General features: G+C 43.1%; 1 protein-coding gene across 4 annotated transcripts in view; it reads left to right on the top strand.

Moving 5' to 3' along the window:
• NFAT5 (nuclear factor of activated T cells 5) overlaps window positions 1-16,381 on the top strand; it is a 53,398-nt gene that overhangs the window by 24,134 nt on the left and 12,883 nt on the right. For 2 of the 4 annotated variants that reach the window (XM_080351731.1, XM_080351728.1), the window contains exons 3-6: window positions 6,065-6,617; window positions 11,278-11,470; window positions 13,468-13,658; window positions 14,573-14,745. In XM_080351731.1, coding sequence (XP_080207857.1) covers window positions 6,065-6,617; window positions 11,278-11,470; window positions 13,468-13,658; window positions 14,573-14,745 — 1,110 coding nt within the window. Of the gene's footprint in view, window positions 1-5,542; window positions 5,605-6,064; window positions 6,618-11,277; window positions 11,471-13,467; window positions 13,659-14,572; window positions 14,746-16,381 lie in introns of all 4 variants that reach the window. The other 2 variants (XM_080351730.1, XM_080351729.1) reach the window with 2 other exon arrangements.

Genomic DNA, 16,381 nt, shown 5'->3' with positions numbered 1-16,381 from the left:
CCAGTGCCTGTAAAAACTTGAATTTCTTTGTAGGCTTTTCCCTTCCCCTTCCCACCGCCCTCCCAGTTGGACATTCCTTCCTGTGGTGTCCTCGGCGGGCGCCTTCCAGGGATTCCTGCCCGCTGGTGTCGCAGACACGGCTTTGCTTACAGATGCACTGGAACCAGGTCCTGCTGCTCTTTCCAAAGGCACCTTCCTGGTGCGCCTTGCAGGCCTGGCCACGCCGGGTCAGCACTGGCAGTCAGAGTCATTTTGGTTGGAAAAAACCTTTAGGATCATGGAGTCCAACCATTAATTTAGCGCTACCAGATATGTGGACATGTTTGAGAATGATTTCTGGAGCCCTGGTGGGGAAATGTGTGGCCTGGGCCCTGGGGAGGACCCCCTGTTGTCTGCACTGTCTGCTGGTGAGGAGACAGCTCTGGGAGCGCCGAAGACAGGGATTTCTCTCCCTGGTTTTGTTTTATAGAAGCTCTTTATCCAACGTGTTTTCTGCAAATGCAGTTAGAACGTAGTTGTGGAGGGTTGTATGTGTGTTGGGTGCAGACGTGGAGGAGAGCTTCCTTGTGATTACCTACAGAGGATTAGATAGATGTACTCCAGATCATCACTTTTCTTCTAAATTAAGTTTATTTTCAGCCTTCCTGCATCTCCTACAGTCAGTAAACCATGTTTTCCAGAACTGCTCAATCAAACACAAGCGCTGTTTTATCATTCCGAGAGATTATTTTTAAGGCAGCTTCTTGCATTAAGTAGCTTCTGTTCTTACATTGAAAAGACTTGAGAATTACTTTGTGACAAGAGAATTCCCTGTTCCTGATAAGTAATGAAAAAACAAGCCGTTGAAGGGCAGAAAGAGAATGATCTTACTGCAGTTTTATTTGGGCACCTCCTTGCAGTAGCAGCATTGCAGGCTTGGTGAAGGCCAAGAGTTCTTAAATTCTTAGAAAAGAACCACCATACAGGTGAAGAACAGAGGAGCGTTTGTGCAGTTGTTGTGCCGGGTGATGGTACCGTCACTCTTTTTGGTGACAGAGCTTGGAGAGAGCAGCTGGGGGGTCCTAGAGTTCTGACTTGCTTGTGCGCAGCTGATACCGCTGGGAGATACACGACCTGGGGCGCGAGCCACTAACCACAGTTCTGCTCGGATCCCTCAGCTCCAGTGTTCATTTAATAACCATGGTGTTTGTAACAAAACCAGATTGATCGATGTATTTACCCAAAATATAATACACTGCTTGGTTCAGCATGTGAATGTAAGGGGAATTTACACTGTTGGGCTTAATGAAAATTAAATTAACCTACCTATCTTGAATCTGAGTGTTTTTAATAACTGGTGAACTGGATTGCTTTATTATATTTGCTGGGATGCTAGTTTTTTTCTCTATTAATACACTTAACTTGCATTCTAGCTTCGCCATTCAGAGACAGGCATCGAGTGGTGGGTTGTGTGACAGTGTCTGTCAATAGTGAAGACAAATAGTGCCAGAGACACTTAACCCATCCAATCTCACCCAGGGTATAGGTCGGTCTTGTTTTCAGACTTCTTCATAAGTCTCTTTTCTTTCTTTCCTTTTTTTTTTGTTATTTTTTTTGTTTTATTTCTAAATAGTGGATTGATACTGATTTGAAACTAAACTTTTTGGAAAAGTTTTTGACATTACATCAGTAATACAAGAAGACGAAAAGTAGACCCCCAAGTTTGGCATGTGAGATGCTGAAAGCAGGTTTGCAGCCACTTTGTGAGTTCTGGGTTTTACCTTTAAAACCTTTGGCAACACAAGGTTCAGTGATGGAAATTTTGCACATGTATCCTTCTGGTTTTGTTCTGAAATTGTTCTGTGTCCAGAGGTTCGAATAAGCCAATGAAAACACAAAAGTCTTATCAAGACCATGAATGAACAAGGAGTTCGGGATTGGCTCCACGTAAGTGTTATCTAAAGACGAGACTCCCTCAGTGCCAAGTAGTGATTTTTCTTTTTTCTCCTGCCTTTCAGACCTTTTTGTAGAGGCTGAATGCCTGTTTGACTTCACAAGATAATAGGATATAGACATATATGTCATTGCCTTAGTTGCTAACTCAGGAGGTAATACATTTTCTTTGTGCAATGCTTTATGTTTCTGAAAAGCAAAAGACTGCACTGACTTGCTCCCGGGGATGCTCTTTGCTGCGTGTTCCCCGGGCTCTGCCGTTCCATGGCCTATGGTTTTCAGCCGCATGCGTTTGTGCTGCAGGCGCGTTGTGTCCATCTGCCGCTGCTGCCTTTGGCTGCTCTTTGTATTCAGAAAGAACCGGAATTATTCAGTCTCTTGGTTGCGAATGTAATTCTGTTCACTGCCCAAAAGTGAGGGAGATGTTTGGGAGTGGGAGGCACCTTTTTAGAATTTCCGGGAAGCAAAAGTACAAATGACTGGTGTCACGAACAACTGGAAATTCTTTGAAATTTCATTTTCCTGGGAGTGGTGCGGAGTAATTGCTTATCTTCACTTGCATTCTGAACTCCAGCACTAACCACTTAGTTTGTTCGTTCTTTGTTATTTTCTCTTTCATTTACACACCACAGAATTGCTTGTTATTGAGGTGTAAATTATGATGTCCAAACCAGAAGCAGCACTTCGTATGCTGATCTGGCTGATGTCCTCCTGCCTCTCTTGGAAAGAAAAAGCTTGCAGGACAGGCAACAAATTCTGAATTACTTATTTCAGCCACCTTACCTGTTACAGTGATGGCAACGAATAGATTCAGGAGGTTTAGTTTCAACAGTGATCAAAGTCGCTCTAATGTGGAAGTAGTTTTCTTTTCTCTCCCATTATTTTACTAAGAAAAAGGAGGAGCCACCTTGTGATGCTGGTGCCCTTTTTGTGAGTAATCCTGGGGCCACACGCTTGCCGTAACATGCACTTGGCTTCTGGTCAGTGGTGTTGCTCTGAAAGCAATTTTCGTTTTGAGGCTGTGCTAAAATATATTCAGTCTTATATTTCAAAATGGCCTTGCTCATTTAAACTATATATTTATCATTGCAAGCACTGTTAAATTGCAAGTGAAGGAGCCACCTGTAGCAATTCTCATTCCCATGTGTCTGAAGAAGGTCACCTCAAACAAGAGCAATGCTAAAGCTGGCAACATGTGTGGCCGCGTCCCCTCAAACGTGACAGCCCAGCCCAGGCACAGCCCTCGCACACAACGGCCCTGCTGGCATGGGGGTGAAATTTCCTTCCTCAAACCCACAGAATTCAAAATGCTCCCACCTCTTACAGCAATACTTGGCACATTTGCAATACTGAAAACTTTAGAATAAACTTTTTTTTCCTAAAATACAAAAGGCGTAACCCAGAGATCTCCTTTGAGGTTTCTGATAAATGGAGGAGATTATAACCAATTTATAAGGGACAGTGTTTCTTTCCTTTTTAAATGCATAAAGGAGGAACACGTACACACACATGCTTTTAACTTCAAGGAAAAAACCTGGAGGGGAAATTTTTGGATAGCAATAATGAAAGCAACTTAAATATTGCAAAATGCTGCACCCTAAAATAATGATACCATTAGCAGCTCTTTCAGCTTTATACTGAAAAGTATTCTGTTTAGTGATAGATTTATTTTTTCCCCTAGGAAAGTCAGGGCAAAGTCCAATGGTTGTATTTGAGGGCAGGGTGTGCACTGAACCCTTTGCTGTGCAGGGTCTGGGCGGCGTTTGCCATCCCTGTCCCGTGCACACCTCTGCAGGAATTGGCACTTCAGGTTTTCTTACAGGTCTTTTAAAAGACCTTTCTGAAACATTCCCAGTATTTGCTGTGAAAAGATAAATCTTTGATATTAACGTAGTGGAGAAAGTCTTCCAGTTCCAAAGCCCTGCTGCCCAGTTCCATGAACTTTTAATTGTCAAAGCCTTTGTCGTGGGCTGGTAGATGTGAGATGTGCTCACACTGTTTCACCAATTAAAAGAAGAATTGCGGTATAACAGGGGAAATGCAGCTGTTCAGTAAGGCAGTTGTGCGGTGTTTCTGCTGCGTGCCCCCGTGTTCCCTCTGCACACACTCGCATGCACCGTCTGCATGCTGCGGGTGTCCGATGGCCTGGACAAGTGCTGAATGGAGACTAATTCTGTTTTAACAAAACAAAGCGAACATCCCAAATAGCAACAGTCTTCCTCAACTCAAAGTGGCTGCAAATCAGCTCCTAAATATGGTCACTGAAATTAATATCTAGATTTAATAGTTCTTGCCAATCCTATAACTGTTTTTGAAAAAAAGCATTGCATTAATGCATGATATAGAAAGGATAAATCTGCCTTTAAATTGGAATGCAGTTCGAAGTGACTGAATTCTTCAATTTCAGCCACTATATTTGCCAAAGAAACTGGAAAATGGAACTGGTATCATTCATCTGCTCCTCGTTCACTGGGAGGTTTGGGAAGAGGCTTCCCATGAAGATAAAAGCAGAAGAGTTTATTGAGAAACTGGAATGACCACTAAATTTTACAGTCTGAAGTAGTGTAGGTTTACTTTAAAATTCATTTAGTGCAGATGAGCTGCAAGAAACAGTAACAGTTTAAAAACTCTTTTTCATGGGTCGTTGCTCCCCTGGTACTCATGAGCAGGTTGGTTTCTAGGGAGGTTGGCTGGGTTTGGCTCTTAGTTTAATATATATGTCATGGCTGAATATACTTTATTCTGTTAGTTTTAAATAGCTTAAACTATATAAATAGTGCAACTGTATCTAAACCTCTTAGACTTGAGAGATTAATATATTATTTTGGATTTTTTTTAAAAAAATCCTAAACAAGAAGAAGGAAAACATCACATTCCTCTCAGTAACAGGTGTTACCTCTAGGACACCAGTAACCAGCTGAACAAACTTATTGGATAATTATGTGTATATATTATGCACAATTTGTTTCCAAAATGAGATGATTTCTATGGTTCTGGTTTATTGAATGAAGTGTTGTCAGCACTGCAGAAATGCAGAAAATAGCATCTGCCCCCCAGGAAGCGTAAATCTGAATAGAAGATCCAGTTAGTTATTCCTCAGTGAGCTACGGCTGATTTAAATGAGTAAATAAAAGCCTATGTTTATTCCGATTCCTCTCAAATGTCTTAGCCCATATTTTTGGCTGGTCTGTCCATTAAAATGATTCAGTGGAAATCATGGTGTTGTTCTCCAGGAACGTGCAGGGGTTTGTTTCAGTCGTTCAGCTCTCCTTTCATGTTTCTAAGAGAGGTGATTCTTGTGGTGCTGTCTCAACGTCCCGCTCGGCAGGGCTGCTCAGGGGCCTGTCCCGAGCTGTCTCTGTGGGAGGGACTCGGTAAGAAATTCTGAGCGAACTCCAGCTCAGTGACCGAAAGAGTCAAACCACAGAGATTTAACGTTGGTTTATATCAGCGCATCACCAACACCTTCAAAATCAATAGCTATGTCATAGTGACTGATACCAGTTCCATTTTGCGTACCGACTCAGTTGATTTTATATTTTATTTCTCATTTATGATGGAATATTCAGCAGCTCTTTTTCTCATTTATTTTCTCATATTTTTATTCCAGGATTTGCCTCTGAAGCAGGGAGTGTCTGCATTAAAAATGACCTGTAGTTCTCTGCTTCATAGGTTAGAAACTTATTTTAATATTTTGTGGCTAAGCACAGTCCCGTCTTTTTCAAAAATAAAAATTTCCAACAATAAGCGGTTTAATTGGCATTGAATGTGGATTATAAGCATTTTGCATTGGGGCTTCCATTATTTTAGATGGAATGGCTTCTACACAATAACTAGTCCAGCTGAGGCAATGAAAGCTCTGTTTACTTGCAGCCGTTTGTATGAATTAACGTTAAGTTTTAAACAAGTTGATGACAGTGGATTGTACTAAGTCTTATTTGGCCATGGCCAAGTTACCGTAGCGGTTAGGCCGTATTGCTTTAAGCATTAACATTCTAAAACGTTACCAAATTCCAAATATTTGCTGGGGGAAAGCAATCGGTTCCTAAATCACTTTATTTCAATGGGACTGCTATAGCCAGCACACGCAGAACCGTGTATCTTGTATTTACTTGTGAATTATACACCGCAGATGCTTCTTCAGCTCCTTCCTCTTCCTCCATGGGCGGTGCTTGCAGCTCCTTTCCCGCCTCTTCCAGCGCCGCCGTTTGCTCTACCTCAGTCACCGACAGCAAGGCTATGCAAGTGGAGAGCTGCTCCTCAGCCGTGGGGGTAAGTACCCGAGGGGTAAGTGACCCGCAGTTCACCAGTCACACGGCCCCGCCGCCCGCGCCGAAGAGACACACAGTCCTGTACATCTCGCCACCACCTGAGGACCTGCTGGACAACAGTCGGATGTCCTGCCAGGATGAGGGCTGTGCGCTGGAGTCCGAGCAGAGCTGCAGTATGTGGATGGAGGATTCACCCTCCAACTTCAGTAACATGAGCACCAGTTCCTACAATGATAACACTGAGGTGCCACGTAAATCACGCAAACGAAACCCAAAGCAGAGGCCAGGGATCAAACGCCGAGATTGCGAAGAGTCCAACATGGATATATTTGATGCCGACAGTGCCAAAGCGCCTCACTATGTCCTTTCTCAGCTCAGCACGGACAGCAAAGGCAACTCTAAAGCAGGAAATGGGTTGGTATCTGCTTTTTTTTTTTTTACAGTTCTATCACCATATGTAAAACCAAACTAATAAAACTCCCCCCGCCCCCCGTCAAGTGTTCTACTCAGGTTCTCACATAAATCCCTTCCCTTTTCTGCTCTTCCCTTTGGCGTCCTAGACTGTGATCAGTTCTCATTAGGCCGGTTAATCTTTATTTAGAAGATAAAGCTAAACTTGCCCACAACAATTGGATGCAGCACTGATGAGTTCATCTGTATTCTTGTTTCAGTGAAATTCCTAAAAGATTGCACCATTCCATTTATAAATAGCAGTGAAAACATTATTGTATTAAAAAAAAAAAGTCAGAAGTGGACTGGACGCACCCTAAATCTTAATGCTTTTTACAGACTTATGTGAGGATTTCAGTCTGTGCACTTCACCTGCTTCTGTTTCTCTCTTTCTCTATTCATGAAATAGAGAGAGTGATGGGAGTAGAAGTTAATGGCTTGTTAAGATTTTTCATCATTTAAATTAACCTACCCTTTACTTTTTTATAAAATGTTAAGATGACACGGTGAACCAAAATTTTGTTTTTTCTTGTTAATTCACTTCTGTATTTGATTTTTTCAGAAATAAATCTCTAATCCTGTTTCTCTCTGTGCTTCTGGGTTGTGTGCATGCGTGTGTCTGTACGTGGGCACGCCTGGGTGGTGGCCTCTCATCTCTCCCACTTCACACTGTTCACTAAATGCATTTCAGTAGTTGCTTAAAGGGGGAAAAGTCCATCAGTTTACACCAGTGTGTTGATACATTTTTTTTTTAATTTTATTTTTTAACTTGTGGCTTCTTAATACTTTTAAGATGGATGGTCAAGTAGATAGATTTGGTGCTTTTTTTTTTTTTTTGAGGGGGGATATTTTGTTTCTGTTTTTACTTTCATGTCTGTGCTCGCAGTACGTTCTAATGTTCATCACAGTAATGGTGAATATTAAAATTTGGCTGATGGGAAAGATGATGAACTTCTCATATTCCAAAGGGAAAGAGCCTGGAGTCTGTATTCCCAGGGTCATTGCAGTTCCATACTTAAAATTTCACTGTGAGAAAGTGATGCTGAGAAACTCTCCAGAGTGTGCGGCCTGGGTACCACAGTGCTAGAGCCAAACTGGTGGTACTGGGGGCCCCAGCCCTGTACCTGCTCACCTCTTGAGCTCCTCTGCCCCATCCTCACACCGCCTGCCCGCGCCTGGCTGCGCCAGGCTGGCATCTCTGCCTTGCGCCAGCTGAAGCTGTTAATAAAACATTAATACAGAAGCAGATTTGCATATGTAAAGCAGCTCCTTGGAATGAGGAGGCTGCCTTGGCGAGCACAAAGATCAGGCTTTCCCCACAAACTTTATGGAAAGGAAGAACTGCGGGACTTGTGAATGGGATCTCTGGACAGAGAAGGGAGATTTAGTAAACTCTGGAACAATACGTATGATTTCAGTCTAAAACATCACAAAATTATAACATTCCATCAAATATTAGGGGCTAACCTGTGAATATGGATTGCTGCTGTCAGCAATACTCTGAACGCAGGGATAGATAACCATAATTCTTTTCCTAATATGTCATACACAGGTTAGGTTGAACTGCAGCTAAACTCGTGTGTAACAGAATTGACCTTTTATTTAAAAGCTCTGGGACAAGAAACGGCCAAGATATTAGAGAACTTGGTTTTGCAGCTGTATATGGAGATGCAGTGTTACAAATCTAGGGCATGGTAGGACTGGGGTTTCTGGCTCTCCAGCCATGGAGCTGAGCCAAGGGAGTTCATTGCTCCCAGCGTTCAGAAAAGAGCAAGGAGAGCCCGGGCTGGGCCGTGCAGTGGAAATAGCATTTGCCTCAAAAGAGCCTTGGAGTCAGTTGTCTTTAGAGCTGGGAAGGAGAAGAATATATTCCTGTGGAAACTTAGAACTTGTGAAAGCCTCTTTAGAAACAGATGAATTGGTGGTGATTTAGGGCAGAGTCTCGGGTTTCCAACGCACTCGGTCTCGCTCAGGCCTTTGCTGGGAGCAGCCCTGACGCCGGGAGCAGCCCTGATGCCAGGACCAGCAAAGCTCAGCTCGGGGAATCGCTTTGAACACGGTCGTGGGCTTTGCCACTTACACGGCTGTTTTACAATAGAAGTGCTAGCTTTCAGGAGCCATTGTCTGGTAACAATGAAGCTAATAAATAAGTGTGTATGAGATATTTTACTGTTTGCATGTGCATGGGTATTAGTGGTATAAAAAAAAAATAAAAGGACGTGTAAATGAAATATCCTTATAATTGGAGAATAAAGACCACTGCCCAGTTCTGGTAAAGGCTTTACAGTTGCTTTCAAGTTAGGCTAATCTGATTGAAAGCAATGATTACTTTAGGTTTCTAGAGGGAAGACATTCAAAATAATTGTTAGTCAGCACCTCTTTCCTAAATATGACAATGTAAAACATATTACAATGTAAAACATATTAATATGTTGATAATTGGGGTAACTTAGGTTTTAAGACTACTGTCAGAAAAAGGGAGTTGTGTTGGAGAGGCCCAAGTGTTAACAGCACACGACTAAAACTTCACATTTTGAGTGTTAAAAGTGACTTTCACTTTGGCTGCCTCTCTAACACTTCCATTCAAATGCAATAACATCTCAGCTTCCTGTTTTAATTTACGGAGCTGGAGATGTGAGCAGGTTGGTCTGAGCAATCCCAGCGATGGTTTTATGCTCTCCCGTCCTGAGCGGGGTGCAGGAACCTGGGCCCCCGTGGCAGGTTGGGTGCCGCGGTGCCAGTGGCTGAGGTTTCCTTCCCACCTTCCTGGGGCACGTTAAGAGATTATAGCTGTGTGATTTAGAATCCTGATTGAGTAAAAGAGGAGGTAGTCATGGAAAGTTCATAAATGTATAATTTTTAATCACTAGTCTATTGGAGTAATGTCCTGATTATCTGATGAGCTTGAGTTTGATTAGCATTTTTGCTTAACTTATACAAAAGCGAAGAGCATAGTGGTGTTAATTACAGTTTATTTAGTGTATTGCAGGTTTTGTATATGATACCTTGAAGAATAATTTTGTCTATTTTCCTAAGAGAAGGTATGTTTTTACATAGCATTTTTGTTTTTTAAATGGCCTGTTTGACTAGACTACGGCAGAGCAGTTGGGACCCCTTGGCAGAGACATGGTGCTCTGGCAGTTTTTCGTGCCAGTTTCTATCTCAATCCTGCCTCTATGGTCACTGGGTTGAAGACGAGTGTGTGGGGCAGCCGGGGCTGCTCGGGAACACGTGCTGGGGCAGCAGGAGCCTCGCTGGGCAGCCCATGCTGATGCGGTTCACCCTCCGAGCAGGAGAACATGAGGGAAATTCTTACAGAGCACGACCATGTCCAGTTGAACCCTTTCTTATGTCTGTTGAAAGGTTTTGGATGGTCTGTAGAAATACAAGCGTGACAAACAGGACTTGGAGGGGTCGGGGCAGGGAAGGTGCTTGCGCAGGAGCAGCTGGGCCAGGCGGTGCAGGAGTGACGTGGAACTGTCACTGCACCCCGGCAGCTTGAGGAAGGTACTGGTAGGTTTGTCAGTATAAATTAACTGGGGATTGGGAAGAGAACACTATGGGTCACCCCGGCCTTCAGGGCAGTGGCAAAGCTCTCGGGAAAGGATTTGGAAGAAGAAGCATTTCTTTCACCCTTCTCCCCGAGAAGAAACGATCAAGGATAAACTACTTCCATATACTGCACATTGAAACAGGATTTGTTTTTCAAGCAATTCACACCTGTTATTTTAAACTGCTTTCTTCAGAGTTAGAAACTACTTTTTTTTCTGCATCAATTCATTGAGCGCTTTTTCTGCCTGTCCCGTTTGCCATGGCATGTGGGAAATGGGTCCATTTTCAGTACAGGACCATTATAAAAACCTGCCCTGGAGAAGATCAAGATTTATTTTCCTTTGTACTTTAAAGTGAACACAGAATTGACCACATGACGTTGTACTTTGGAGGGCTTCTTCATTCATGTTTTAATTATGGAACTGAACACAAAATCTTTGCAGTACACATTCAGTTACGCACCTGGAAAGAAACAGTGTTTTTGCATACACCGCAGATTTAAAACTGCTGCAATTATGTCAGAGCTTTTGCAGTAATTAATTTGGTTTTTTAAAAAAATATCCATCTGCTTTGACAGAAATTGGTGTTTGAGTTTGCATGGATATGCAAGTTCAGGCGGAGACAGGCATGAGGCTGTTTTCCTGTTTAAAGAAGTATCATTTAACCTTAAATCCATTCAGTGTGTGTGTGTACATACGCATATTTGTTACAGAAGCGAAACAGCGTATTCGGATAATATCATGCTGTATCACATACTAGGAAAAAGCAGATTATCAGCCTTCTTCTGTTTGTTAGCATAGTTTAACGCTAATTGCTTTTCCCATCCTTTATGTTCAGTCTCTGCAAAGCAGTTCCGTTTGCACTGGATGGAGGAGGCAGGGAAGCACCGTTCCTCTTCCTCCTGCAGGTTTCCTTCCTTCTCAGAAACAGAAATCCAAAGTTTGCTCTCAACTATAAGCCTTCTCTCCGTTGATAGACACTCTTTATCTTTTTTAGCTTTTCTGTGATTTAGTTTGTTTTTGCTAGGGAGCTGCTTGTAATGTGTTTTTCATGGTCTGCTTTGGCTTCCCAGAGCATCGGAGACCCCGAAGGGCACTGGCGGGAAGAAGACGCCCATGTTGTGTGGTCAGTACCCGACTAAGAGCGAGGGGAAGGAGCTGAAGATCGTGGTGCAGCCGGAGACCCAGCACCGGGCTCGGTACCTGACGGAGGGCAGCCGGGGCTCGGTGAAGGACCGCACGCAGCAGGGCTTCCCCACCGTGAAGGTGGGTGTCAGGGGACAGGAGCCCTTCCCAGGGCGCTTCAGTAGCAGGGGAACTGGTTCCTTTCAAAGAGGCCCGGGATCTCTGATTTTAGAGGGAAGCGGAGAGACTTTGCAGTCTCTGTGCTGTAGGGACTGTGTTGTAACTCTTCTTGCAGGTAACAAGAAGTCTGATTTGCATCACAAAGTTACAGGAGGAAGGATGCGTTATGTCAAGGCAGAGATATATAATCTGTGATGCATGTCCTGTTAAACTACAGTTACGCCAACTGTGTAAATAGACACTTGAAGCATACAGAACTAGGACGGTGAAGCGCTGTAGCTGATTGCTGATGGCAGTGGGTCATCATTATGCCTTATTGGTAAAGACATAAAACTAAGTTTCATTTAAAAACAAAAGACGCATTTATAAAAAAAAGGTAGTATCTGCGTCCACATATGTGTCTGTCTCTAAGGCAGAGTCCCGAGGTGGAGCTGAGCTGTGTTAACAGCGTGCTTAGCAGTGGGGAAGAACATGTGGATCGGCAGATCCGGCAAAAGAAGGAGGAGCAGAGGGAGCAGTTGTGAGCGTGCTGAACAAACGCAGCCTGTTTCCTGTATAGACTTTGATGCCTTTAATTTACCAGCTCCACAAAGAAATGTTTATGATGCAGCCCTTAAAATTTGTGCCGACTACTGCTGCCGATGTATAGAAGTATACTTATCTTTAAAGTCCAGTTCAAGAGTGTTAAAACCATCTCTGACGCTTCACTCAGTCTTGTAGAAAATCCAGTAAAGTTTCATAAGAAAACAATCCCTCCATGTAGTCCTGTTGCTATGGTGGTTTAGTGCTCATTTGTATGAATTTCTGTAATGGGCTGTTGTTCATCTGAATTTCCTTTTAATTCCTTTCCCAGTTACCCTTTAGCACCCATCAGTGAAAATTCTGTTTGGAAGAGTCTCATATTACTGAATTCCTGGAAGCTCCAGCTTGTTTCACCAACAGGCAGACTAGTTCATACCCTGCATATAAAAGCCTGCCAGGGCTGGACAGACAAAATGAGTCAGTGGATTTTCAGGAAATCTGAGCTAGTGGAAAAAAAAAAAAAACAAAGTACAAAAGGGCTTTTTGTTTTGTTTGGGATATTGTAAAGACGAGGAAGAACAGTATAGAAATGTTGGTAGTTCAGTAGGGATCTGGTGCTCGCTGCTCTCTATGGCCAGCTGTGCAGATGCTCCCCCTTAAGCCACTGAGGAGGAGCACGTTCTGTGGCCCTTCAGAGAAAACCACAATACTTGATTACTGAGAACTAGAGAGCCTACAATCAATATGCAACATTAAAATTGTATAAACAGTACTTAGTGAAGTGACTTGTCTGGCAAAAGAAAGATGATCGTGCCTGTGAGGTGTCAGCAGGTGTTCAGCTGTTGGTAGCAGATTTTCATGTTTTCTTGCTGATGGTGTTGCAGAGCTGGAGCAGTTACCATCCAGATGATGGGAGATCCTCTTACACACCTTTCGTATCTTCCTCTGACAAGAGCATCGGGAAGAGAACCAGCACTCAGTTCACTGTAGTGAGGCTGTTTCTGGCCAAGGACACTTTGATGGCGTGACAAAGACCATTCGTTCAGCTTTCCGTGTGACACATTCAGTGGCAGGATGGCAGAGTCCCCTTTCCTGCCCTCTCCTTCAGGCCACTGCATGAAATTAAGTCCTTTTGTTGGCTGTTTTCATGGCCCCATGTTTATTCATACTCTCTTGGATTTTGAACTCTTTGAAGTGGTTTGTGTGTGGGAGTCTGTAGTGTTTATTTAAGGGTTGAAATGACAAAAGATAAAAAAAATATTGCCATTTTGTTTGTAAACTAGATGAGAAATTTTTGTTCCTTCTTCGCTTAGGATTGTTTCCAGCTACACTGGGAGCAGATTCATTTCAAATTCAGCTGTGTAAAATGTTTTCTGTTTTGATGAAGAGGCGTTGCTGGCCAGTTGGAATATTTACCATGTGTTGCTGCATTTCAGCTGGAAGGTCACAACGAGCCAGTGGTGCTGCAGGTGTTCGTGGGGAACGACTCTGGTCGGGTGAAGCCACACGGGTTCTACCAGGCCTGCAGGGTCACCGGGAGAAACACCACTCCCTGTAAAGAGGTGGATATAGAGGGAACGACTGTTATTGAGGTTGGACTGGACCCAAGCAACAATATGACACTTGCGTGAGTAGCTTTTTTTTTTAAAGAAATTGTCATTTATTAGTTTGTTTTCAGAAACTGATTTTCCTTTTTCAACTGGATGTTAGCAGTTAAAAGTCTGCAACATCTGGGCACACTCCAGGCATTTAGTGGAGCTACATGTATAAGAAAAACTTTCAAATTGCGTTCTCAGGTTGTGTTTGTTATACTTGATGCTTCATGTGGTCTCTCCCTAAACCTTATCGATTAACTTTGTTACGCTAATTTCATGGTTTTTTTGAATTGAACATCCCAAATTAGGCCTCAGATGCTCGCTGTACTTTCTGGATGTAGGGCCTGAGGTCCTGGTAAATAACAATATTCTTCTTAATACATCAGGCTGTGTTTGAGGTTGTTTTGTTTGTTTGCTTTTTGCTCGAACCCGTTTTGCATCCAGCGTGTGTTTCTGCTCGTCAGCACTGCATCGGGCTCAGCCGGGACCGGTGACGCGGTGACGGGTCTGTCACTCCCAGCTCCCACTCAGCATACAAAATAATGAGACTACGCTAAGTTTTCTTATACTGCTGCTTCAAGTGAACACGGAATATTTTGTAGCAGTAATCCTACAAACCCAGATCTAGCCCCAGGAGTGGAAGAAGGAAGATCCGTTATTATAAATTGAATGCTTACCAGAATTACTTGGTTACACTGGATTTTCTGTTTTATTCATACTACTTTCATATTCCTTCCTCACATGATTCATCATCCAAATTATGTAGGGGTGAATTGAAAACAAAACTATATAATGAGAAAGGTCATATAGAGATTTCATATAAATGAAAAAAGCCCCTAATATTCAGTAATTGCTTCAAGAGTTTTGACTTTGTGGCATGTGTAAGTAGTTGAAAGATTATTAAAGATGCTGAATTCTTAAACTCTCAATTATCTTGTGTTGTTAGGGTTGATTGCGTGGGAATACTGAAGCTGAGAAATGCAGATGTTGAAGCCAGGATAGGGATTGCTGGTTCCAAGAAAAAAAGCACACGTGCTAGGCTGGTGTTTCGTGTTAACATCACTCGCAAAGATGGTTCAACTTTGACTCTTCAGACACCTTCTTCCCCAATCTTGTGCAGTAAGTATCAAAATTAAAAGTTGCTGTTAGAGGGCTCTGGATTTTAGTGTAATTGCCTAAACACGCCTTGAGGAAAAAAACAAACCCAGTGTTAATCTGTGATTATTTCAGAATTGCTATGACTAAGATCACATGGATTCATTTTTATTTGGGGGGGGGGGGAGGTGTTAGTTAAATGACTGACTAATATTTAAAATTAATTATAACTTTTATTAAATGTTTTTTTGCCTCTTAGAAGGTGAGAATTTTTGTCATGGTTCCTTTGAACTCACTGTATGACTTTCCTGATAGAGGTTTTCCTCTGATCTGTATTGTCACGTTCATGTCCCAGCTCTCAGTGACAGCAAGGGCTTCTCAGAAGTTAGTGAGCGTGGCTCTTCACAGTTGTGGGAGTTTGTTGGGCCAGAGGCTGAATCTGTTCTGGTTCAGTGCAAGAATGAAACTTTTTATAGCTAGTTATTAAGATGCTCTATTTAGCACTGGGCGCAGATGGCTGTGCTGGCTGGTCGGACTGAGCAGCAGGGCCGGTGCGGTCGGGGAGGCTGCAGCACACCAGGGCTGCCTGTAGCCAGCTCTGTGGAATTCTGCTTGTGTCTCAAAGGGAAGAGGCAGGGAAGTGTGTGTTTCAGACAGACGTTGGTGGAACTGTTGCTACTTCCCAGTGCGCAGGATGATAGGAAAGCTTTTTCTCCATGCCTGGAACGTGGCGTGATTATGCAAGCTCCTGGGTGCTTGTGTTGTGCTCTTTACGTCGTACAAAAACTTACTGGTTTTGGTGTTTTCTTTTTTCTAAAAACTGTCAATACCTATTGTGTCAGGGCTCCTATTCAACTCATCAGAAAGCGCAGCACAGTTTTGTTGCCAGCGAAAGAACAGATTGGAAGAGGAGATAATTAGAACCATGTGAGCTGCCCCATCAGACCCCCACGCAGCTCCAGCGCTGCGGGCGGCTCAGCAGACGTGCCGTGGGGCCTGTCCCTCCTGCCAGGGCTCTGCTCTGCCAGCAGCCCTGGGCACGGCCTGGGGGAGCAGAAGCCCCTTCTTCCCCTTCCCCTTCCCCTGTGCATGATGCTTCAGGCCATGGTTTGGTGCTTGGGTGCTCTGCCAGAAAGGTCAGCTCCAGGCGTTCCCAGCTTTTTTCCTTCTCCTGCCACTTTTGGTAGATCTTTCTTTTCCCTGTGTTTTTCAAACTGGTGGAGTTCTCAGATTTATCTGTTTATGTTGCTGGAAAATACATAAGTACGTTTGCTAGAAATATGGTTGTCTCTGTAGTCTGTTCTGGTCAGTATCGCATTCTAGTATCTGATGTTCATTTTCAGATTTAAGAGATAAAAATTTTCTGTAAAATCTCCAAAACCTATTTCTGTATATGTTTTGTTTGTATCATTAACTTACTGGTTAAAGATAAAGTTATTTAAATAACAGCAGAAATGGGAATGTAAATTATTTGGTGTTTTCTTGAATTCAGAACTTGCTATTGGAAAGGCCAATTTTAAAAGAGGCTGTTTAGCTAAAAAAGGTATTGTTGATGCATTTCCTGCTTAGATTGTTGGTAAGACCATTCCATGGTTGGTTTATGAGGGTCCCTTGTGGTCTTAATTCCTGTTTGTCAAATGGATCCTTTGGTACCTGTGAC

Source organism: Nesoenas mayeri (assembly GCF_963082525.1).
Source record: "Nesoenas mayeri genome assembly, chromosome: 12".
In the NCBI taxonomy this organism is placed as follows: domain Eukaryota; kingdom Metazoa; phylum Chordata; class Aves; order Columbiformes; family Columbidae; genus Nesoenas; species Nesoenas mayeri.
Note: the sequence above shows the minus strand (reverse complement) of the source record. Positions and strands in the feature narration are given on the sequence as shown.